General features: G+C 37.6%; 2 protein-coding genes across 3 annotated transcripts in view; both read right to left on the bottom strand.

Moving 5' to 3' along the window:
- LOC127643234 (neural proliferation differentiation and control protein 1-like) overlaps window positions 1-14482 on the bottom strand; it is a 29447-nt gene extending 14965 nt beyond the window's left edge. The window contains exon 1 of one of the 2 annotated variants that reach the window (XM_052125882.1): window positions 14141-14482. In XM_052125882.1, the coding sequence (XP_051981842.1) occupies window positions 14141-14225 (85 nt within the window). In that variant the 5' untranslated portion in view covers window positions 14226-14482. The remainder of the gene's footprint in view (window positions 1-14140) is intronic. The other variant, XM_052125881.1, reaches the window with a different exon arrangement.
- Window positions 14483-15092: 610 nt separating this feature from the next.
- LOC127643228 (protein Niban 2-like) overlaps window positions 15093-26813 on the bottom strand; it is a 47474-nt gene continuing 35753 nt past the window's right edge. Inside the window, exons 10-14 of the mRNA XM_052125869.1 lie at window positions 25563-25718; window positions 22666-22776; window positions 22450-22557; window positions 21941-22052; window positions 15093-18087 (exon numbers count right to left, since the gene is read on the bottom strand). Coding sequence (XP_051981829.1) covers window positions 17135-18087; window positions 21941-22052; window positions 22450-22557; window positions 22666-22776; window positions 25563-25718 — 1440 coding nt within the window. The 3' untranslated portion in view covers window positions 15093-17134. The remainder of the gene's footprint in view (window positions 18088-21940; window positions 22053-22449; window positions 22558-22665; window positions 22777-25562; window positions 25719-26813) is intronic.

Here is a 26813-nt window from a genome sequence, read left to right on the forward strand (position 1 = left end):
GTTGAGCCATGATACGTCATAGTTACATTTATATTGCATTCAACGACGCCAACCCTGATTTTGGTTAAATCATTAAATGGACTATTTTCACAATATTCTCTGTTTAAGAGCATGGCTACAGTCATGCACCTGTTAGAAGGTAAAAGTGTTGCAAATCTTAAGAGCTTGTAGATTTGAGAACTTGCAAAATAAATATTTTTACAAGGATGTCATTACACATTATACAAGTAAAAGTTACCTTTTGCTTCATTCTGTGTACTGTGTGTCCAAAGACGAGATCCACACAGTCCATTTTCATGTCATGTCTCTTTTAATATCTGTAATTTCCAGTGCATATAAACAAACATGTACACAGTGTTGGGTGTAACGCATTAAAAAGTACTACTATTAAGTAGTACTATTACTGTAATCTGATTACACTTTGGTAATGCAGTGATGTAACATTACTTAACAAAATTAAGTTGTGACAGGGTGGAGGGCGGGCCGGGTTGTGATTTTACACACCCAGCCCCTTATCAGGCTAATCAAGCCTCCGAGAGGGATAAAGGCTGACTGCGGATGGTGGTGCGACAGAGAGAGAACGTTTTCGGGCAGCTGTCCGTCTTATGTATCTTGGACTGAATTGGATCTGCATTGAATTTTTAAGCCTCCAGAGTCTTTGACTATACTTTGTAAGATTTTTGTGTCGACTAACCCACGACATGTCTTGAGATGTTGCTTCAATATATCCTTGTGTACTATTGTTTGTACAGATGAACGTGGTACCTTCAGGCATTTGGAAATTGCTCCCAAGGATGTACCAGACTTATGGAGGACCACCATTTTATTTCTAATGTTTTAGCTGATTTCTTTAGATTTTCCCATGATGCCAAGCAAAGAGGCACTGAGTTTGAAGATAGGCCTTAAAATACATAAACAGGTACACCTCCAATTTAGTACAACTCCTAACATAAGCTAATTGTCTAAAGGCTTGACATCATTTTCTGGAATTTTCCAAGCTACTTATAGGCACAGTTAACTTTGTGCATGTAAACTTCTGACTCAGTAGATGTCCTAAACAACTTGCCAACACTATAGTTTGCTAATATTTTTAGTTTTAATGACTTCAACCTAAGTGTATGTAAACTTCTGACTTCAACTGTATTCAAGGGTTTGTTTAAAAAAAACAAATTTTTTTTGTAATATATTTATTAAATCATTGATATATGTGTAATTCTGTTTTCATTATTAAATTTCAAAATCCTAACATACACAATCTGATTGGATTTAGGTAGACACAGTAGATGACTTTTGATTTAATGAGTTAACCAAGGCTATCAGAAATCAGTGAGAGAAAAAAAATCACTTCATCCTGAGATGATTAAGAAAAAAATGTCAGCAGATTAACATAATTCACTTCGCTCTGAGTACATCTATTTGTAGATGCCCCAGAGCAAAAGTCTATTGCAGCAGCTTGAGAGATCACATATTAGAAACAACACTGTTCAGCTTCCAGTGTTACAAAAAGAACATGGCAGTCTATTCATCACACAGAATAATAGCATGAACACCAAACAATAATCAGCTCATGGTAACACTGCTCTGTCACAGAGGAAGAATCAAGTATACAGTACACTGTTGTTTAATGAGGATGTCAGGGGTAACAGTGGGGCAGTGATGTGTGGGCACTGCTGCCAGTGGGAGAATTGGGGCAGCAGGTTAAAAACAGCAGGCAACTACTCCAACAACCCTCATAAATAACAAATTATGTACATGAATAAAGTGCCAAATGCACAAATGTAAATGTTCATCATAACACCACACCACATGGCAGGGCAGACTTCTGACTTCAAGATTCATTCTAACAAACAATATTGATAAAAGGTAAAGCTGAGCTGCTCAGCTTTTGATGGCTTTCAAACAGCAGGGAAATACAAATAATCATCATTGAAATTAACAATTGAGTTCCACTTCTGGAAGACTCAGCCATTGAAACCTTGGCTCCAGTTTCCATAACAACTGCTATGGCAACTGAGTAGATGTGACATCATCAGGTGTGAGTCACAGCCATGCAGTAGCTGAAAGAGGGTGGGGGTGAACTCTTCTGAACCAGAGCAAAAAACAAAAAAAAAACAACCACAAGAGGATGCTGTGAAGATTGCATTATATATTGTGTTCAAACAAATGTTCCATCATTATTGGAGTTGAAGAGTTTGAGTTGATGTTGAAGATTTAAAATCTAATTTACACCTGGAAATAAACAGAAAGTCTTAGTATTTTTGAATTTTGAATTTGAAATGAAGAAATGTTATTGATGTAAAATTTATATGAAAAGGTAAGATTCTGCACTATTTCTTTTTTTATCCCCTTTTCTCAGAATTTGGAATGCCCAATTCCCACTACTTAGTTCATGGTGGAATGGTTACTCACCTCATTCCAGGTGGAGGAGGACAAGTCTCAGTTGCCTCCGCTTCTGAGACAGTCAGTCCACGCATCTTTTCACATGGCTCGCTGTGCATGACACCACAGTGTCTCTGCATGTGGTGGCGGCTACTCTCCGCAAAAAAAAAAAAAATTACAACCACTAATTACGAACACGAGGAAGTTATCCCATCTGACTCTACCCTCCCTAGCAACCAGGCCAATTTGGTTGCTTAGGACACCTGGCTGGAGTCACTCAGCACACCCTGGATTTGAACTCATGACTCCAGGGGTGGCAGTCAGCGTCAATACTTGCTGAGCTACCTAGGCCCCTTTGATTCTGCACCATTTCTAATCACTAAGAGGCAAAGCAAATTAGCAACATCGATCACTCTTTTATACAAAAGGACAGATTCTTTCTTTTCATTTGCTGAGATAACATGGATCAAGTTTTGCACAAACTTGCAGAGTCTCTGCCAGCTCGAGTGCATTTATGCAATTACCAAATATCGTAATTCATTTGAACCTGCCAGGGAGGAAATGCTCAATAAACTCATCATTGGCATTGATGTTTTTTTTTACAAGAATCCCACAATCACACTGTAAACAGTGGTGTGGAGATGGACACACCAGTTCTCTGGCAACTCTATGTCAGCTTATGATCTTAACAATCTAATAAAGAGAGAAACAGAACCACTTTTTAATTGACAATTTTTTAGTCACACATACTGTCACTCACACACACGCACGCGCACACATGCACGCACGCACACACACACATCTCATGTCTCAAAATTAATTTCCTGCTCTTTATCACACTTGAAGTCAAGGGAATCCATACATCTAATTGCCAATTTCTCCAGCTATCACTTTAACGTAATAAGAAAAGATAACTTCCTCAAATTACGTATGACTATCACACATGCATCTCCATGTGACAGCAAACAAACCATCTTAATCAAACCATAAGAATGCTCTGTGTGACACTGTTGCTGACAGGATATTAGGTCCAGACTTGAATCTACTAGTGTAGCTGTGACTGAAATATTAATTCAGTTATTCTCTATCATGGGAGATACTGTGTTAGTTATTTGTTGCAATTTAGTTTCAATCAAAAAGACTGAGGAATTAGAAGTGATGGGAACAAATCATTCAGTAAATACAGTAATCCACATTATCCAAATGTAAATCCCACTTTCAAAGCACTTGAAAGCACACATACACATGTGCCTAACCCATAACCTCGCTACACCTCACAGAAAATGTTTCGCACTTTAAAAATGTTTTTTAATTGAGGACGTCCCTGTATGTCCCCAAAGGTAGGTTTTGGTCGTTTTTGGGCACAATTTTGTCCCAAATATATAACTAAGTACACACACACGCACGCACGCACACATGCACACACACACACACACACACACACACACACACACACACACACGTTAGTGTGGCTATCCATATGAAGACTCTCCATAGACATAATGATTTTTATACTGAATGAACGATTTATAGCATAATACTCTTGTAATTACCAGTTTGCAACCTAAAAAAGTACTCGTAAACCACCCAAACCCACACACACTGCAGCTGCTATGGACCATTTATACATTCATCCCTCACTCTATTCATGCTTCTGCCAACAAAGGCCAGAGTGTCTCTGCTAAGAGGGGAAAGTGTCAGTGTCCGGCTGTGGTTCAGACATATGTCTCAAGGTGACCCAGTCATGCTGGCCTTGCTGTGCAGAGTAAAGATGAAACTTATCCAGGACAGATTTAAAGAGAGATTTAGCTCGAAGTAGAGCTGTATTTGAAGATTATATATATATATATATATATATATATATATATATATATATATATATATATATATATATATATATATATATATATATATATTTTCCTGTATTATGCACATATATATATATATATATATATATGTGCATAATACAGGAAAAGAAGAGAATTATACTGTATGAGACTGACCATGCACCTCCAGAGGCAGCATTTTAAGACATCATAGGTGCGACTCGAAGGCTGTTCCAAAATCTAGGTATTTTAATTATGCTGCCTCTTAAGATATATAATTTTAGCCAAATTGTAAGGTAGCATCATATGTATCCTTCCCCGTGTAGGCGATCCCAGAATGCACCGTGATGAACTCAGTGGAAAAATGAACACAAGATGGTGGATGAAGCAAGATGCATTTTATATAATCCATTCACTATGGAAAAGTGTCAATATATAGCAGTTTAATATGACACAAAACCAACAATTTTACCCAAAATGTGTGTGCTGTGTGTATTTTTGATCATTAGAGGATCACGTTGTTTCTCTTGTGTCACCTGTATTGAAATCAGTTGCGAGTGGAGTCTTGCGTGCGCCGCGAGTGATGTGCGGAGCTGCTGCCAATGTAGAGCGTTCCAAATCGCTCTCTTATGAGACATCATTTCAGTGAGGATGCTGCCATAGAAGACAGCTGCCTATGTAGGACAGCTGCCTACTAGCTATGCAAGTTTTGGACCCAAAGTTAACTTAATTAAAAAAAAGTTTTGGAGACGTCACTACTCACTTACAATTTAATTGAGGGAACAAGTTTAATCAATCAGTTGAGTAAAGTCAGCTTATTAGGGTTTTCGGTGCAGACACAGATGTGAATGCCTCATACAGTTGCAAATTATTTATGTAACTGGGCTCTACCTGCCTGTCTATAATCAATAGGGCAGTAGACCCATGCAAGTTATTCAACTAAATATGGTGCAATACATGGTCTCTTTATTTCTTAAAAAAAAAACAATTCTTAAACCAGACACAACCAGACATAAACGAAAAAAATCAACCTATTAAGAAAACAAACATATTCACAAAACACAAGAAAAAATGGCAGCGATAAGGGGACCAGATTTGTTCACTTGGACTGAAAGTCTTAGACTGGAGGTAACAGTCTAAGCTATTTCTAGTACAACCACAAAACTTGTGACATATGTCCACACGTGCAATATAATATACAGCCATCAAATAAATCAACAGATAGTGTTATCACTGCATCACACCACAACCTAATAGCTGGGATACTGACCCCCCAAGTATAAGGTTCCCTAAGGTGGCCAAATGAAAATAAAGAAAACAAAAACAAATAAACTATACAAAAGAAACAAAAACACAATTATACATAAACTTTGATTACTGGGAAAAACAGTGGTCTAGTATATGATCAGCTCCCAGGTAAATCTTCACAATATTTCCTATGTTAGACTGACCACATCATATCACAAGTTCAGCTACCACGCTGCCTAATTTGTTACCGGGTATTATCAGCAACATGAACAGAGAAGCAACAACGATACGAGACATAAAGCTCCTAATCAATGACCGCAATGGCAGATTTGTTACCGGGTATTAATCAGCAGCATGAATAGGGAAGAACGGACGATACACTCCATGTGCAGCAGCTCTCTACACTCACCTAATACAACGCCAAACAACCATATGCGTGTCTCACACAGCATCGTGCCATACACCCTTTAACTCATTTGGGCGGAGGTTATGTAATACACATTTTGCCTTGACGTCCCCTAAAAATAAATAAACGTACCCACTACAAACTCACTACATTTATATCAGCTTTTAAATTGCCAGAGCTGCCCATGAACTTTGACTGATATTCTTATGAATTATCAGTCACCTATCAATGCAATTCATGATCACAAATGAAAAAAAGTATGATGTTCTCTCCAGTTGTACTCTTCAGGCCAGACTATACCTGTGTTTCAGAAATCTATGTACACTTGCTTATCAACAGACAGTTTGAAATACATGGTAAATTACTGTATATTGAAGAAGTGTTTTCTGCAGGCTGTCACTCTCAAGAACTTTGTGTTATATGTATGTGACATGACAGGTTGACTGAGGAGGGAACAATATTTTATAATCCAGACAGCTGCGGTTCCATCTGTCATTTTGAGGTGTTGAGTGCTTTGGCTTGAATTCTCTCATCATGAAATGTCAAATAAATATATATATATATATTATTTTTAAATGTCAATAATAAGATGTCAGAGAGCCAATAACTAGCACTCTCCATATCTCAAAAGATTATTACAGTCCTGTCAGTTCTCATTATTCATTCTGTCTCCTGATGATGTTTCATGCTGTCTACAAATAACAATTTCCCTGCAAACTGTTAAAGAATCAGAAAGCTCAAAGAAACCAATTCCAATATTTTTTTGTACTGGTTGTCCCTCAGAAATTGCACACTTCATCTTTAAATGTAGACTGCATTCAAATGTTTTAATCACTACATTTAATTTATGACAGTGTCTACACAGTCACTTCCCAATCTTAGCATGTTTCTTATATACTGTATATAAATGATGACTGTATACTGTATAAATATATAAAAAATTTGCAATTAACATTATTATATACAACTCTGTGCATCTGAACAACTCGGAATACATTCAAAAACATCACATTTTGTGAGACTTTTGTGTCCAAAAACAGTATTTCAAGGCTATTTCTTTCAGCTGTTGTCATGATTAACCATGAGAAACATAAAAAATGGCTGCTTTTTTTGTCACCTCATATTCTTAATGAATTTTCCTGACCTCCTGATTGGTCATCATGTGTTAATACATTTCTCATTCAGGGCAGAAGTTAGGTTGCCAGCCTTGCATCTATATTAGTAATGAGCTGAAATCTATTATGTCAATTAGACAGGAAATGTAATGACCCAATTAATTAATGATGTGCAGTGAACGAAGCACACATTTGTATGCATTATTGAATCAATCGAGAAATAAAAAGGAATAAAAAGCTAAATTAAAATGTTAAAATAATCACTTTGAAAGTGCAATAAAACAACAAAGTAGTGCTTCTTTCATTTGAATATAATGTGCATGCATAGTACAAAACAGATTCCAGAACACTTTTTTTGCAGTGTGGCAAAGCGCGGTATCAGGAAATACTGTTGCCATGAAGGGGTGAAGGATGGGAACAGACGGGCAAACCTTTGCTCCCCAGACGCATCAATGAGACTTGGGTGCTCATGACCCTGTCGCCGGTTCACCGGTTGTCCTTCCTTGGACCAAATTTGGTAGGTACTAACCAATGCATACTGGGAACACCCCACAAAACCTGCCATTTTGGAGATGCTCTGTCCCAGTCGTCTAGCCATCACAATTTGTCCCTTGTCAAAGTTGCTCAGATCCTTACGACTGCCCACTTTGCAATGGAAAAAACTAAATTAAGTTCCTTCAGGAAACTACAATGCATGATTTAACATCCATACCCTTACAAAAGTTTACCATGGCTTTACTACAACTGGTACTTGTAGTAAAACCATTCCACAAAGTTAACCATGGTCAAGGTAACTACAATATTACTGTAATAAAATCATAGTTACTATATGGATACTACAGTTTTACCAAAGTAAAACCATGGTCAATCATATCAAAACAATGTCGATTTTTTTACACAATTTATGTTACTAAAATTGATTGTGTGTTTTTCCCTACAGGTCTGTTACGACTGCAGCTGATGTAAAGAGACACTCGCTCTATCTGCTAGTCCTTATCTGACTCTGATTGGTTAGTATCTCATAATTAAAGTATGAAGGAGCAGAAATGTGGATTGACTAATGTAAGAGACATAAAATTGATAAATATTTGTAATAGTTTTTTCAAAAGCATTTGCATTGTAGTGTCTGTTTGAAATGAGTAGTTGATGTGTATTTAATTTTTTTTCAGTTTTAGGTGGATCAGAGCAGGCTGAGGCTATTGCTGGATGACTGAAAAAGGAGGCATGCTACATGATATAATTAATTCAAAGGTGTTATGCTTACCCTTAACTTCTTGCTTATTTCTTAATTTATCTCTAATCTTTGAACTTTTTAAATCAACTAATTTTAAAGCAAATATTATGCTGTCAAAGAAGACACGAATGTAAACAAGAAATGTAGTGCTGATAAGAAGAAATCTGTCACAGTCAATCGCAAATCCACAGCTTTACTCAAAACCACATAATTTCTAAATGGGATTTTTCATTGCAGGTAAACTTCCATGCCTAACAACACTCAACTTATCGAATCAGCTTCCTGTTAAGAGCAAATGAAAGTTGCACTTCTAGCTCTCAACTGCATTTAATGTACTTATTCTCTCCTCTCCAGAAAAACATACTGGCAATCTACTGGCTCTGGTCTTCATGACAAGAAGGCAAGTTTAATCTCAAATCACCCTTTCCTCTCCTTCTATTTGTCTGTCTTTGTACCTATCTCTCTTTCCATAAAATTCATGCCTTCTCATGAAGTTGCTGTTTTTTGTATCATATTTTTTGTCTGTCTAGCAATCTACTCACATGTTTATTACTTTCTCAAACACATACATTCCCAAACACCTTTACAGCTTAGAAACACCTAACTTAGAACTGTTACGATTCACTGTTGTCTGCCCTGTGTTTTGCCTCTGTCATCTGTTTCCCCCTGGACTACACTTCCCATAATTCCCTGCTCTGATCACCTCCAGCTGTTCCCCATTGTTTCTCACCTGTTTTTCATTTACCTCGTTACCTATTGTGTATTTAATGCCCTGTTGTTTGCTTTGTCCTTATCAGTTGTTCTGTGTTTTGATCTCTTGTTCTTTACCTGTTCCCATCGTTCATGTTTTCTCTGTTCCTGTGTTTTCCCCCATCATGGATGTTTCTTTTGTTACTGTGTTTACCCCGTTAATCTGTACTTTGTTTATTTTATTAAATACTTTAAGCTGCGTTTAGATCCTGCTCCTGTGACCTCCCTCTTTGTAACAATACACTTTCTCTAACAGCTGAATGCATGCATACATTTTTTCTTATCTAACAAGGATACATGTGCACATCTATTTACTCTCTTTTTATAATCAAATTAAATCCTAATTAGTTCTTTTTTAGTCTCATTTGAAACTTGAGGATAGTATGAATGTAGTGAGTGTCTAGTTTGCTATGTATACACTTTGTTATTTGTTTTTAAAGGCTGTTTATTTAGTCACAAATATTTTCTTCCTTATTTTCCTATCAGACTTTAGTATGAATCCTACTCCTTGCCACACCTGACCAGAGGTGGTGATGCTTTGACAGTTTTTGGCCTGTTCTCAAGAAGGTTCACCACTCTTTGAGTTAACGCTTTCATTTTCTTCTTCACTGTTGTACACCACACTGTTACATTCACTCTACAAGACTTTGTGATTTGGATTTATGTTTAAATGTATATTATACTATGATGTCAATTAAATATTAATTTACATTTTAGATGTATTTTATAGTAATATAGTAATTTTAATTGTATTACATTTATTTAGACTGACTGGTTGATTCAGTGTATTTGGGTTGTTTAGAAATGTGTGCATTTGCCACATTTATTTATATTTAAAAGTGCAATGTGTTTGACAGTGTATATAAATATTACAGATATTGAATTAAGATATTTTAATATACATGTATCTGTATTCATTTTAATAGCTTGAGAATCTGCTGTAAGCAATATACTTTGTATTTGCAGAAATTGCAGCTGAAATATAGAATATTGTATTAACACTGTAGAATTATGGTACACAGCTGGAAACCCAGCTGCCAGTACTTTACTGTGAAATTACAGTACAGCTGTAAAATGGAAAACTGTATTGAAACTGTAGAATAAAGGTAAATGGCTGGAACCACTGCTGCTAGTCCTTGACTATGCTCAGCATAAAATATGGCATTTCAGAATAATAACTAAGTCTACATCTAAAGGCAAAGGCATTATAGACTGCAGAGGGTCTATTGGGCCATGATGGTTCAGATCAGGCGAGAGTGCCTTCTCAGGTGAACTCATGCTGCACTTCATTCTGCAGACCCAGTATTGATCTAAAGGGAGCCAGACAGATTTCACAAATGCACTGTGTCAGTGTCAGGTTTACACCTGTGTGTTTGTCTTTTTAAGTTTATTATTAAAATATTATTAAAATTATTAAGCTGATTCTCGCCGCCTTTTTTCCATTGAAAGGTGTTACATTGCTTCCGCAACCCGGGAAGCAGGAGGGATGCGCCATAGTAGAGTACTCGCCACTAACTATCCACCCCAACTGCGGCCATCCACCGGGGGACGGAGGAGCCCGGCCGCCTGAAAGCGGAGGAATGGTCCCCGACCGCGAGGGGAGGAGGGGCTCCTAGCTGTCTGCCTGGAGTGTTCAGCGCTGCTGCCAGGGGTGGAGAAGACCCCTACCAGCCGCTAAAATGTGGCAGGGTCAGAGAACCACTAACCGTGAGTGGGCAGGGGCTCCTGGCCTACCACCTGGAGCGGGAGGACCACTGCCAGGGGTGAGGGAGGCCCCTTTCGTCTACCGAAAACGCGGCGGGGTGTTCTGATCCACACGGGGAGGCGTGGCTGTAATCCACTAGAGGGTGGAGGAGTGGCCGAGGACCAGGCTACGGCATATCAGGGATCCGGCGAGTATATTATTATTATTTTTTTTTTCTCTCTCTCTCTCCTCTCTACCACTCCGCTTTGGCCTTTCCTCTTTTTAAATATTATTGTGTTTTTGGTTGGTATTTACTGTAAGTACCACGTTTAAAATAAAATATATATATTATTGTTGTTTCCCCTCCTCTTGTCCCCTCCCAGATCCAGGAAGACGGGGCCGGAAGTGCATGCCACTCCCCCGGAAAAAAAGGACATACACCATGACAGGTGCTCCCTGGCCTGCCCGACACCTGTGTGTGTTTGTCTTTTTGTTTAAGTTTATTATTAAAATATTATTTATATTGTTAAACTGGTTCTCGCCTCCTCCTTTCCATTGAACTGTTACAATCTGACTTTAAGCTGCTGTGTGTAATTTTTTCCAAATTAATATACTTCTGATCCACAAACTTGCAATTCCATTTCGTGTTGCTAGTGCTTCATAAATCACACTCTGCAGCTTTAAGCACATTTAAAAATATTGTATTGATCATCACATTTCCAAAAGCTATTGAACTAATGCATGTTCCATATATATTATATAAGAAATGCGATGACAAACCTGGGGCATATTGCACCTGAAATAATGTGGCTTTTGCACATATTGAAGATTGATTTATCACTTCTGCATTGTAACAGGGAGAGAGAGAGAGAGAGAGAGAGAGGGAGAGAAAAGGTGCAAAAACAGATATGTGAGAATGAGAATTTTTCAATACATTATCGTCAAAAGTAATGGGTCATGCAGGGACTTTTGGGAACATCCAGTTGTTTTCCACCATAATTAGACAATAGATTACTGTAAAAACATGCATTCACGTATTAAATATAATAGAGATTTTCACCATTAACTGTAAGGTAAATCAGACTTTTTACATCTAAGAGCATTTTTATTTTGTATAATAAATGTTTTTACAGTAAAATGTCTTAAAATATATTTTTTTCAGTTAACCAGTAAACAGTTTTCATAATGTAGCATTTTTACATTATTTTATCGATTACATTTATGATCAGCAACTGTTGTATAAAAATACATAATTTTTTACAATATAAATAATAAATAATTTAAATGATAATAAAAAAGATAAAAACAATTTGATAGATGCTCTTCTAGGTCTCAATGCAGTGCAAATCCTAGGTTTAGGCATTTCTAAGTCACACACACACACACACACATACAAGGATTATTGTCAAAACAGCTCACTGCTTAAAACATCTTATCCTCTTTCACTGCGGCTTAGTTCAGACGTGGATTTTAGTGTCTCTCTTTAAACTAACTCAGGCATATCAGGCAATAGCAGAACAGGAGCTAAAGCACACAGGAAGCAGTTCACATAAAAGACAGAGAAGGTGATAAAGAGAGAGAGAGAGAGAGCACTGGAAATGTGCAAGGCCGCCCACGCTCCAGGCATTAAATCAGAAGTTTGTCTCGTACAGTAGGCAACATCAGCAAGAAGCACCAGAAACAGAGACTCAGATGGACATAACCGTATTATCTTTTTTCAAGCACAATTTCTGAGTGCTTAAAGGGACAGTTCACCCAAAAATTTACATTTTGTTTCATTTCCTCACTCTCATGTTGTTCCAGACCCATATGATTCTCTCTCTCTACTGTGTAAAACAAATATAATGAAAGTCAATGGGGATTGGGTCTGTAAAGCGCACAAAAAAAAAAAAAACATAATAAAAGTGTATCATAAAAAGTGGTCCTAAAGACATGCTATATACCAGGCCTCCTGCTGCTATTCATTAGCTTTGTGTGGGGAAAGAACTTTTAATATTCTTTTAATGTGCTTTTTAGTCATTTTGAAGCTTGACAAACCCAGTCCCCATTCACTTACATTGTATGAAAAACAGTGGGAAGTATATTCTTCAGTTTTTTAACTTTTGTGTTCCATGGGAAAAAAAATAATATAAAAAATACAGGTTTTGAATGAGATGAGATAATAGCAGAACTATCATTTATGGGTGAACTCTTTAGGGGAACTATTGCTTTAAAAAAAGCCCTTGATCTGGTCAAGGTTTAATGTTGAAGCAGATTTCATAATATAGCGGAACGTTTCAGATACTGAGAGATTAAAGCAGCCAAGCTCAATGTTCTTTGGTCTTGCCCTAACAAACTTAATTCAGATAACTGCTTAGGTTTGGCCTTCACGAATTCTCCTCATGATTCCTTCTTCTGAGTCTTTTTTTCATCTCTCTCTCTCTCTCTCTTCCACAACAGCAATGACACCTACCTCTTCTCTCTGCATCTTAATGATCTACATTACTTCTTTGTGAATGTGTAACTACCTTTAGTATGAGGTCTCTGAAAGAACCATTTCAATGCTCATTTTATAAAGGTTACAAAAATGGTCTTCATTCTCTTTAGTTGGTCAATTACTGACTTTACAGCTCCTCTACAGAGTGAGCAAAGCCCTGGCAATTCGCAATAGCCTTGATCAAATCTCTTTTCTTCTTTGATTTGAGTTAAATATCACCCACCGCATTCATATCCACGTATGCAGCTTAAGGTCTCTACTTTCATGTGTTTATCACTCTGAGAGACTGTTTGCTGAATCCAGTGCTGCAATGTTGTCAAGGAGATGCATGGATTATCCAGTTCAATTAGTTTTCCAAAGAGCTTTTTAATCTTAGTGAAAAGTGAAGTAAAAAAAGCAAAAATAAATTGTACAAAAATTTTTTAAGTTATTAATATTAGTTTAATTTAGTTAAACATTACACAAATTAATTGGATGGAATTTTGATATTATTAAACTGTTATTCTATTATAATATGCAATATATTGCATATTATAATAGAATAACAGTTTAATAATAATATCATATTACAACACATGACAATTAATTTGGTTCAGTTACTTACAGAATGCGTGCAAAAATATTCAGGTATGCTATCTAAAATAGTCAGAATATCTGGATAGGCTAATTATGACTTTTAGAAAGGGGTTGCAAAGCACATGTGGACTGAGAAACAAATTTATTGAATACATGTCCTCCCTCTATGGTTGCACAACCAATTTTGCGCAATGTTGATATGCATGTTATAGTTTATTTAACACAATGGCATGCCTGACATCACAGTCAGTGTGTTCTGATGAAATCACGCGTCTCCGTTATATTTTCTTTAGTGATATCCAATCCTCAGTGTGTATATACCTACGTTCGAGTATATATTATAATAAAATAACAGTTTAACAACAATATCATATTATACAACCCGTGACAATGAATTTGGTTCATTTTGTTACTGAATGTGAGAAAAAATATTCAAGTTCTCTTACCTGCCATTCCAGCGTTGACGGCGACTGTTGCGATGAAGAAAACCACGGTGAGCAGCGAGGCCCACGATCGACTCAGTGATCGCATCCTGACGAACAGTACAACGGTCCGGGGGATCCGGGGTTTATCATACCCCCGTCCCACTGGAAAACCTTCGACAGTAATCTAATTGCAATGACACTCAGTACACGCAGTAAGTTGTGTTTACAGTGCGGCGTGATCATTCGCGCATCCTCCGCCCGGTCCTGATGTTGCTCTCAGTGCGTGTGCTGAGAAGATCACTCTGAGTGGGGGGAAATACCCGAGCTCGAGCTGTGAGCACAGGCTACGCAAAACTATGTCGTCATAACGTCAGGATGTTATTCGTAATCCTCTAAATAGGGTGAATTACGTTTGAAATTGATCATCCCTATACCCTTCTCACTCCGAAGGACAAGGCTCTTGATGTGGGTGCTCTGAAGGGAGCATGGCAATACGGTATGCATGTAAGCATACCCTCGCTAACATTCTTGAGGAAGAGCTTCGTGAAACAAAAAACAACAACAACAACAACAACATTTTTTCTTTTTTTTTCTTTGATACGACCCATTGAGTGGCGTCCCCTTCCAAAATTGAAAATACAATTTAGAAACGACCATAAATATCACCATAAGGTCCATTCCAGACGTTGGGCTAGAAAAAAAATCTTTATCCGACGGACTGAGTTGAAAAGTTTCCGTCATGTTCTATTTTAATCCGACATACTTGTTTTCATTTCATAAGTAGGCTACTAGCTGCATTCAAAGGCGTTGAATCAAATATATATAGGTATAATGTCATCAGCACCATAATGAGAAAATGAATGACAAACGCTTGCACTGCCTCTTGCAGGTCTAACAAAAACCCCACCAATTCATAACAATTTAGCTATAGAGTAAATCTCGTATAATATTCATCAATCAACCGCTTAAAAATACAAAAATATGAAATTGTCAGTTGATTATAGTTTATTTTTTCAAAGAATAACAATAAAAAACAAAAAACAAAATTATTTTGCACGATACAAATAAAAAAGGTAAAAAGGTATAGTACCAAGTGCTATAAATAAAATTATTAAATTGTTTGAGAAAAAAAAAACTGTATATTAAAAAGTCTCAAACAGCAAGACAGATAGTAAGATGCTGATGAAATCTTTATGGCCAGATATATCGGACACTTTAACCACCACATTTTCCAAATGTATCTGTTTACTTTTTTTTTTCCAAATGTATCTGTTTACTTTTTTTTTTTTCAAATGTATCTGTTTACGTCCCTTAGTACTACCAACACCCACTTGACACGCCTACTCCAAATATCGCCTTTATTTGGATCATAAAGCCATTCTATTGGCTGAAATAACTTTTAATTATCATATTGAATTTACATACGATTCACGTTGTCTTAAATACGTACAAATCACAAAGAATCACTTTTAAATGATATGTCATATATGATATTATGTATTGAAAGATATACATTGTCAAATTAAAAATGTCTCTTATCTGTTTTCTCAAGTTAGCCTACATGCCAAGCGGCCAGCCTATTACCTTAGCTGCTGCTCCTCTTCATTTTCATTTAGTTTTCCACCTCATAGTCGCCCCCCAGTGATACGATGGTATGACTGTCCCCACTATAACTTTTTATTTGCATAATATTCAATAATTTTATAAACTTTTCATTTTTAGATTTTTGTGGTTAGGCATAGGGGTGGGTTTAAGGTTAGTTTAGAAATAGGTGTAGGTGTGCAACTGGAGCAGGACTCCAAGTAAAAGCAACAAACAGGCCCGTTAGAGGGGGCATAACTTATAGTGGGCGTGTCTTGTAGTTGTCCAACAGGACGTAGACAGACACTTCTCAAATTTTTCACAACCATTTGATTGACTGTCATTTCAATTTGAATTACAAATAGCAAACATTACTTTCTGGCTCCCCAACAGTGGCACTGTACTAAAATCAATCACTCCTCCATACATAGTGTCATCATCTATTGGATCCCCATTTACAAGTCACCTGCACTGAAATTTATGCATTAAATCATTTTCATTGACATCTCATTATCATGACACACATCTCCACAATGACCCATAACCCATATACTATCTGCATAAACTAAATTACTACAGTGCACGTATCTGCTGTGTGACACAGCAGCTACGAAGGTCATAATTATCAAAATAAACTAAATTATACAGCATCCATACAGTACATTTAACAATGAAAGAGGAGGGGGCAAAGCACCATATGGAGAAGGGCTTATAGTCAGTTTGAATTGTACTAGTTTGAACTGGTTAAGGAAAATTGATGCAGCCACTTCTGTAGTCAAGTCAAGAGCAAATGAGTAAACAGAGCAAATGACAGCAGAGTTTCTTAAGAAAAAAATGTATTGCTTACACAGCACCAAAACAACAGTGGTTAAACAGGGCAATCCAGCCCAAGAAAGAACCACAGTAAAATCATAAATTGAGTGTCTTCAATTTGAATTCAGACAAGGCAAGTATCACTAGTGTTAAGCATTAAAGACTACATGCAAAACAAAATAAGGCACCATATGCTATCAAAATGAGGCACAACATGGCTTCTAGGTAGCAAGACACACAGAAATGAAAAGTTACTAAAGGGAACAGAAATCAAATGAGGGTGGATATCATATTTGTGAATGGAATGCCATTTTAACTTAGGATACAATGATTACAATTGAGGCCAGCTCTAACTAAGAGTGACAATAATTAAGTGCAAAAACGATAAAAATGTGACAGCGTGCACGCAAAAGATTGAAACGTCATTAAGACAAGGTTCACAAATGTCTATAGAGCCATGATAGTAAGACAATAGTGTTTAAAGGCAAAAAAGCCTCTCAGTCAATGTCTTTCTTAGAGCAATTGGTTAGATACTGTATTTACTCTGTTTACAGGCACAAACAAACACACAAACATACAAAATAAATGAACCAAATTAAGAGACCCTAATAAGTTCTTGTTTCACTGGTGATCCATATGTGCATTTTCTCCCTTCCCAGTGTCCTCTCCCTTTTTGGAGCCATTACACTCTTCCTTAGCCATCTGAAGCTCCTCCTGCACAACTATTTCAGTAGTGGGAGATTGAAATCTGTCGTCTTGCTGTGGTGGAGATATAGAGTCCGTGCTTTGCTCTGAGTGGCAATCTTGAGTGCTCTCTGTAATGTGATTTTCCTCCCGTTTGTCCAATGGTGTCACTGCCTCCATTTCCCTTGCATTTGAATCTGAAGGATTTTCCTCTGTGCTTGAAGGCATATCTTTGTTCAGCTGTGCCCCTCCTTCACAGTTTGGGGTGAGTTTTACCTTCCTAGTTGCAATGTCCTCTGAGGCTGATGACTCTGCAGCTTTCTGTGTCATTATCTCTCCACCCTGCTCACATTCCTCTTCCTGTTCTGTATTGTCCATTTCCTGTATGGCACTCTCAATGGCTGACTTGTTCTCGGTTTCCTGTAAAGGCTTTTCCGCTGGAGTTTCTTCCTCTTTTAGTTCCATTCTATTTAATAAAGCTGGTAGTTTCTCCTCAACCTGATTTCTATTCACATCCTTTTGAGTTCCATTGGGCACTTGCTTATCTGACTCTCGGGTGGATGTAGTGTCTGAGCGTCCCTCTGTTTCTTCTTCAGGAATGTCGTCCCCGGCAGGCACTTCTAGGCACGATTCATTGTGCAGAATATGGGTGGTGCCCTCCAGCTGAATCATGGAGACCACTTGCTTCATCCTGCGTCTTTTCTGAGTGGCTGTATCTCTGTTTTGTCCTTCATCCTCTCCATCCACCTCCTCTTGGACTCCTCCATACTCCCCAGCCCAATCAATGGGAGGGTTCTCCCCCAGCAGGTGAAGATTCTGGTCACTGTTGGTCAGAACTATACTGTCTCGGTACAGGTTGTGTCTCCTCTGGACAGCTACTTCCTTCACAGCTGGAAACATAGAAGGTATAGGTTTATTTTAGAAATGTTTAAAAGATTACAATGTTAAAAATGTATCTGTGTGACGGTATTGTGAGAATGTTTATGAGATCTTGGGTAGGAGGTTAAACATTTTATTCTTAGGTTTAAATGGAAAGTTCACCCAAAAATAAAAATTCTGCCATCATTTATTCACCCTCATGTTGCTCAGTGTTTCTCAACTCCAGTCCTCGGGCCCCCCCCTCCAAGAATGTTTTAGATGTCTCACTAATTAAAACACCTGATTCAACTCATCAGCTTGATAGTGTTAAATAGGGAGACGTAGTCTGGCGTAATAGCTTTGGGAGAACACAAGGGGGTGATATAACATTTACTGTACCTACTACTAAGTTATCATAACCTCCGTCACACTTATATTTGTGCAACTGTTTTTTCACATGGTGTTTTATTGTGTGTAATGTTCTGGTGTATAAACAATAGGGAGAGTTTTGGGGAAAGGGCAAAAGAAGCCAAGTTTGGAGTTGATTCAGATTCAGAGTTGATGGAGTTGGCCAATACCTGGACTACATATAAGGCAACTGAAGACCCGCAAGCAGGTGACAAATCAGCAAACCCATTGTGACAAAGCAGCAAACCCAAAAGGGCAACTATGGCAAATATACAAGGGGACTACACACAAGGCAATTGAAGACCCGCAAGCATGTGACTTCAAAATACATTGGAAGCCATCTGATTATTTCTACAGTTTTTGAGACATTTCAGTCTCACTAAGATTTCACAATATTACTTTTTTACTGTATTTTGGATCAAATCAATGCAGGCTTGATGAGCAGAAGAGACTTTTGAACAGTAGTGTACATCCAACAGAATAATTCGAGCATTATTTACCAGTGTAGTATTTACTACCCTAAAAACAACTGGATGATTGATGTGACACTTTGTGATAATAAATTTTGTTACAAAAGACTTGTTTAAATGCATGAAACTAGTTTATTAGATATTAAAAATATTAATTGTGACAAGACAGTCTGTATGTTAGTGTTGGTGGGGATTTTTCAACGATTTCAAAGCAGTTACATTGTTACGCCAGTAGGTGGCGGCAAGGGACTGTTATGAGCTTCAGTCAGCAGATTATTCAACCATTTCATTCAAAAAAGGCTGCTTCATTCAGGAACAAACAATGCTACATTTATCAATATGTCAATCATTGCCATTTTAAGAGTAAATCCCGCATTTATATACGGCTGTAAATCCCGAAAGCACTCCCTTTATAATAACGAAATAGCTGTCAAAATCTTCATCGTGATCTATAGCACCCCGTAGAACCAGGCCTGTTAATAATGAAAAATTAGTAAGCCTAAATGGTTCCAATTTATGCAAGGAATACAAAAGTCCCGACATGGAGTGGATAGATATAGTAGAAAGATAGAGAGAGAAAATTACCCATCAATAAAGTCATTAAGAAGCTTTCTCTTCCCGACTGCTTTATTGTTCTACATTTTTTTAGCTAAAGTTAGCTTCACTGGAGTGGCGCCAAGCAAGTAGTCATGTCAACGATGTCATGCATGGGCTTAGTGGTCGTTAGATGTGGGGCAGGCCGTTTACATTTTAAAGACACATGACAACTAGTCTATAAACCAACTTAATATAAATTATTGTAAATAATGAATTCACGAAATGTACCGAAAAAAGTAGCAATTGATTCCCCACAAGCCAAGAAGCTAACAAATTTTGTTGCTCAGTTTATAGTATGAGAAATTAAGTTGATTAACGTGTTGGAGTCCCTTTTTGAAACATGTTAGAGGAAATTAAACCAGAGTTTAAGTTACCCTACTGCACACACTACTAACATTGTGGTGAGAAATATCTATGAAGAGACAAAGACTATTGTGTGTACAGAGCTTAAGAAAGGTGGAGGGCATCACTATTAATACAGACACCTGGACCTCACGAAATACAGACAAATACTGGTTAGCCTTTGCAGTACATTTAAGGGTTTGGGTGTAGCAAAAGTAGCCCTATTTCTTTTTTTTTTTACATTTATTTATGAACTTTTTTGAAGCATTAACAGAAAGCATTAACAGAAAGAAAATACAATTAAAGTTAGAGCTTTTCCCCCATTATAACCCATTCCGCCACAATAATTAACCATACATTACATACAAGTTAAGACAACAATAGTAATAATAATTTGAAGAAAAAAAATTTAAAGAAAATAAATAAATAAATAAATAAAAGATATACATAAATAGCCAAAAATAAAATTATTGGTCCGTGGTCCGTACATAGTTATAAAACAAAACCCCAATTGGTGATCATATTTAACATTGATCAATAAGAGGGAGAGTCCTCATCTTCTCAAAATATGAAATCATGGGTTGCCACGTCTTATAAAAATTCTCAACAGATCCTTTCATTAAATATTAAATTTTCTCTAATTTTAAGTATGATACTAGATCACATAACCACAATGAGGCTTTAAGCGGGTTTGTTGAGTTCCACTCAAATAATATTCTCCTTCTCGCTAATAAGGTGGCAAAAGCAATAACATTTTTTACTTTATTTGTCAATGATACTCCATGTTCTGGTACTCCAAAAATAGCAACTTCAACACTGGGTTTTATATCCAAGCTAAAGGCATCATTTAATGTTTTAAATATGAATGTCCAATAGTCACTCAGCTTTTGACAAGCCCAAAACATATGAAAAAAGTCTACCTTGTCACCTTTGCATCGATCACACAAGTCATCAACATTTGGATACATTTTTGAAAGTCTACATTTTGTGTAATAGGCACGGTGGAGGACTTTAAGTTGTATAAGGCTAAGGCGTGCACAAGAGGTTGATCCATTTACTCTATTAAGAGCCTCATCCCAAACTGCGTCATGTATTTCACTTCCTATGTCCTTTACCCACTCACCTCTTATTCTGTCAATTAAAACGTCATTTGAGGACATAACCATCTTATATATTGCTGCAATTTGACCCTTAAGAAAAGTAGGAGACTATAGAATTTTATCCAATAGTGAAGTAGGTGGCAGGTCAGGGAAAGTTAAGCTCTGAGATTGAACAAAATGTCGGACTTGAAAGTAACAAAATAGGTTGGACTGTGACAAATGGAATTTCTCTGAGAGGTCATTGAAACTGGCAAAAGTGTTGTTTATATAAAAATCACTACACCTGGCCAAGCCTATCCTTTGCCATTGTGCATACGTGAGATCTATTTTACCAGCAGGAAACAAATGGTTATTACAGAGAGGGCTTAGCATAGAAAAGTTGCTGAGTTTATGCCTTTGTCTAAACTGTGACCATATTTTAAGCGTAGAGCGTACTACTGGGCTTGAAGAGTATTTAGAGGGAGAGAACGGTAGCTTCATTGTTATTAGAGCAGAAAGCGATGTAGAAATACAAATATTTGCCTCCGCCTTACACCAATCAACCTCAGGGGAAGTATACCAACAAATAATTTTTTGAAGATTTGCGGCCCAGTAGTAGCCCATAAGATTAGGAAGAGCTAAGCCTCCCTGAGGCCTTTGCCTTTCGAGAAGCTCCTTACAAATTCTAGGGTTCTTTCCCCCCCACAAGAATGATAATATGGGTTTATTTACTGAACGGAAAAATGTTTTTGGGAGAAAAACTGGAAGTGAACGAAATAAGTATAAGAATCTACGTAAGATGAGTAGCCCTATTTCTAATAAAAAAATACAAATAAAAACCACTGATATAGATCGATAATCATATGGAAAATTATCTGATTATCGATGTATGGAAAAAGCATCAATCCCATGCCTATTGACTACAGAAAGTTTCTTTTTGGATGAACTCTCTCTTTAAGGTGTCCTCAAATCTTTGAAAGCTGTCTTACCCATCATTATGTCTTTCATAACTGTGTGCAACACCACTTCCTCAAAAATGTTCTCCACCAGAATGAAACGAGAGAAATCTTCAAAGATCAGCTCCTGGAAATGAGGGAGTTCCTGTAAACACAACATAATGATAAATATTTTATTCCCCATCCCAGTAAGCACACATATAGCCAAATATATCTGGTTAAAGAGTATCATCTGGAAAACAACACATTGCAATTATTGAACACAAACATCTGATAAACAGCTTAGAAAACAGCAAATTCATATACAGTTTGCTACATACATTTGCTAAATGTAGTTCTAACATACAACAGAGAACATTGTATCGACCAGGGCCAGAAAATAATGGGGTGTTGGGGCAAAAAAGGCACCAGAAATGACAAAAATAGCTAACAAATAAAAAAATTCAGGGACAAAAAATAATGTCCAATTAGATTATGTCCGATAAGATTATTAGATTAAAAATAATTAAAACTTCATACTGCTCCGAGAGATAAGGACTTACACCAGAGCATGATGGAGAGAGCTGTTTCAGCATGTAAGGGATGAATATCTGGAGAAGAGCCTCTCTGAAGAACTTCTTACGAACTGTGCTGCTGTCATAGTCAAATTTCTAGAGATGACCAGAAATAAAATAAAAAAAATAATATAAAACTGAACATCTCCCTACTTGTATAAAGACATCTGTTGGACAAGGACCACTACATGCAGTATGTTTCACCTTGATGACACGATCCTGGCAGCCCTGGATGGTTTTGCAAAGGTCTTCTCCTTGGCCCTCCAGACTCTGGTGCAGGAGTTGCTCAAATGTGTACACTGCATCATCCATTTGCTGGATAAAGAAATGCATAGATATATTTAGGTAAACTGTGAAAGGACTCTCCAAATCATTTTCATAGAGGTGACTGGATCTAATAAAAGTCAAGAAAAAGACATCAAGATCACACACACACATTGTGTTTCCATGTTTTATGGGGACTTTCCATAGACATAATGGTTTTTATACTGTACAAACTTTATATTCTATCCCCTAAACCTAACCCTACCCCTAAACCTAACCCTCACAGAAAACATTCTGCATTTTTACATTTTCAAAAAACATAATTTAGTATGATTTATAAGCTGTTTTCCTCATGGGGACCGATAAAATGTCCCCACAAGGTCAAACATTTCGGGTTTTACTATCCTTATGGGGACATTTGGTCCCCACAAAGTGATAAATACACACACACACACACACACACACACACACACACACACACACACACACACACACACACACACACACACACACACACACACACACACACACACACACACACACACACACACACACACACACACACACACACCAAGATTATTGCCACAAGAGGGCATATTCCACCTCACAGCATGGGTGGGAACTTGGATGGACAAACACTGTTTTGATAGTTCACTTTACAAGTTCAGTCTTGTTTCGCCACTCCCTATGCGGTGAATTACTGTATATCAGAGTCTCTTTCGTAAAAGTGTCTTTCACATATTATAAGTATAACCATAGTAACTATGTCATTCTGGTGATTAAATTTTATTTATACACATTTAACATTATGTATTAAAGTGCAAGAGCTTGATAGGATGCTTTCTCTATTGTTTTGTGCTCTCAATCAACAAAGGCTGATAGCAGTAATGAGACCGTCTTTAACAGTAAACTGCAGCTGTACTATTTAGTGACCAAAATTAGGTTTATATCTCTACCACAACAGTACAGGTGAAACTCGACAAATTAGAATATCGTGCAAAAGTTCATTAATTTCAGTAATTCAACTTAAAAGGTGAAACTAATATATTATATAGACTCATTACAAGCAAAGTAAGATATTTCAAGCCTTTCTTTGATATAATTTTGATGATTATGGCTTACAGCTTATGAAAACCCCAAATTCCGAATCTCAGAAAATTAGAATATTACATGAAATCAATAAAAAAAAAGGATTTTAAATACAGAAATGTCGGCCCTCTGAAAAGTATAATCATGCATATGTACTCAGTACTTGGTTTGGGCCCCTTTTGCATTAATTACTGCCTCAATGCGTCGTGGCATGGATGCTATCAGCCTGTGGCACTGCTGAGGTGTTATGGAAGACCAAGATGCTTCAATAGCGGCCTTCAGCTCTTCTGCATTGTTTGGTCTCATGTCTCTCATCTTTCTCTTGGCAATGCCCCAAAGATTCTCTATGGGGTTCAGGTCAGGCGAGTTTGCTGGCCAATCAAGCACAGTAATACCATGGTCATTGAACCAGGTTTTGGTACTTTTGGCAGTGTGGGCAGGTGCCAAGTCCTGCTGGAAAATGAAGTCAGCATCTCCATAAAGCTTGTCTGCTGAAGGAAGCATGAAGTGCTCTAAAATGTCCCGGTAGACGGCTGCGTTGACACTGGACTTAATAAAGCACAGTGGACCAACACCAGCCGATGACATGGCTCCCCAAACCAACACAGACTGTGGAAACTTCACACTGGACTTCAAGCATCTTGGATTGTGTGCCTCTCCATTCTTCCTCCAGACTCTGGGACCTTGGTTTCCAAATGAGATGCAAAATTTGATCTCATCAGAAAAGAGGACTTTGGACCACTGAGCAACAGACCAGTTCTTTTTTCTTTAGCCCAGGTAAGACGCTTCTGGCGTTGTTTGTTGTTCAGGAGCGGCTTGACAAGAGGAATACGACATTTGAAGCCCATGTCCAGGACCCGTCTGTGTGTGGTGGCTCTTGATGCAGTAACTCCAGCCTCAGTCCACTCCTTGTGAAGCTCCCCCACACATTTGAATGGCCTTTTCCTGACAACCCTCTCCAGGCTACGGTCATCCCTGCTGCTTGTGCACCTTTTTCTTCCACACTTTTCCCTTCATCTTAACTTTCTATTAATGTGCTTTGATACAGAACTTTGAGAACATCCAACTTCTTTTGCAATTACCTTTTGAGGCTTTCCCTCCTTGTGGAGGGTGTCAATGATGGTTTTCTGCACAACGGTCAGGTCAGCAGTCTTCCCCATGATTGTGAATTCAACTGAACCAGACTGAGAGACCATTTAAAGGCTCAGGAACCCTTTGCAGGTGTTTTGGATTAATTAGCTGATTAGAGTGTGACACTTTGAGGCTACAATACTGAACCTTTTCACAATATTCTAATTTTCTGAGATTCTGAATTTGGGGTTTTCATAAGCTGTAAGCCATAATCATCAAAATTATATCAAATAAAGGCTTGAAATATCTTACTTTGCTTGTAATGAGTCTATATAATATATTAGTTTCACCTTTTAAGTTGAATTAATGAAATTAATGAACTTTTGCACAATATTCTAATTTTTCGAGTTTCACCTGTATATACACCCTCGGGAATCTCATTTCATACTTAACAACAAAGCCACAAACCAAACCCCAAGTGGCACATAGACACAAAACATAATCAAGACATTTTTATACTTATTCAAACCAGCTGCAGTTTAAAACATCATAAAAAAAGCTTGAATTCGTGGTAAATATTTGTACTATGTTTTTGTAAAACAGTGTTACTTGCCAGTTAGAGCCTGTTGTTTTTTTAATGGACATTTTTTGATTATTTCTGTTCAAATATGACTCACCTCTCTCATTAAAATTTGGGCTCTCTGGACAAACACAGAGGGGCTGGAAACATCAAACCGCTGCTGTAGTCCCTCTAAACTCAGTGTCTCCATTTTCTCATAGCAGCTCTGCATCTTTACAGGATGAAAAGCTAGCATGGAGATCTTCTCCATGTGCTGGACAAAAGAGTTAAGACCACAGTTGAGAACGCTGGTGGTTGAGTGACCAGCCAGTAACCAGCTTAGACCATCTAGAATCTAACTACGAAGCTGGTTTCTTCAGATGGATTTTTCAGCAGGATGATACATCAAACAACCTATTAGCAAATCGCAGTACAGCCGTGGCCAAAAATATTGGCAGTGACATCAATTTTGTGTTTTGCAAAGTTTGCTGCTTCAGTATTTGTAGAATATTTTTTAACATGTTTCTATGGTACACTGGAAAACAATGATAAGCATTTCATAAGTTTGAAAGGCTTTTATTGGCAAAAACATAAAATATATGCAAAGAGTCAATATTTACAGTGTTGACCCTTGTTCTTCATAACCTCTGCAATATTCTCTGGCATGCTGGATATCAGTTTCTGGGCCAAATCCTGACCGATGCCGATCCATTCTTGCCTTATTAGTGCTCGGAGTTGATCACAATTTGTGAGCTTCTGTTTGTCCACTCGCCTTTTGAGGATTGACCACAGGTTCTCTATGGGATTAAGATCCGGGGAGCTGCATGGTCACGGATCCAAAATTTCAATGCAATGATCTCCGAGCCACTTCATTATCACTCTTGCCTTGTGACATGCTGCTCCATCATGCAGGAAAATGCACAGATCATCACCAAATTGCTCCTGGATCGTTGGGATAAGTTGCTCTAGCAGGACGTTTTGATACCATTCTTTATTAATGGCAGTGTTTTTGGGCAGAATTGTGAGAGTTCCCACTCCCTTTGATTTAAAGCAACCCCACACATGGATTGTCTCAGGATGCTTCACTGTTGGCACAACACAGGACTCATGGTAGCGTTCACCTTTTCTTCTCCGGACTATACATTTTCCAGATGTCCCAAACAGTCAGAATGGGGCTTCATCAGAGAAGAAAACTTTGCACCAGTCTTCTGATGTCCAATCCTTGTATTTCCTGTAGAATTTCAGTCTGTCCTTGATGTTTTTCTTGGAGAGAAGTGGCTTCTTTGCTGCCCTTCTTGACACCAGGTCATTGTCCAAAAGTCTTCACCTCACTGTGCATGCTGATGCACTTACTCCTACCTGCTGCCAA

The sequence above is a fragment of the Xyrauchen texanus genome, chromosome 4, assembly GCF_025860055.1.
Source record: "Xyrauchen texanus isolate HMW12.3.18 chromosome 4, RBS_HiC_50CHRs, whole genome shotgun sequence".
Lineage (NCBI taxonomy): Eukaryota > Metazoa > Chordata > Actinopteri > Cypriniformes > Catostomidae > Xyrauchen > Xyrauchen texanus.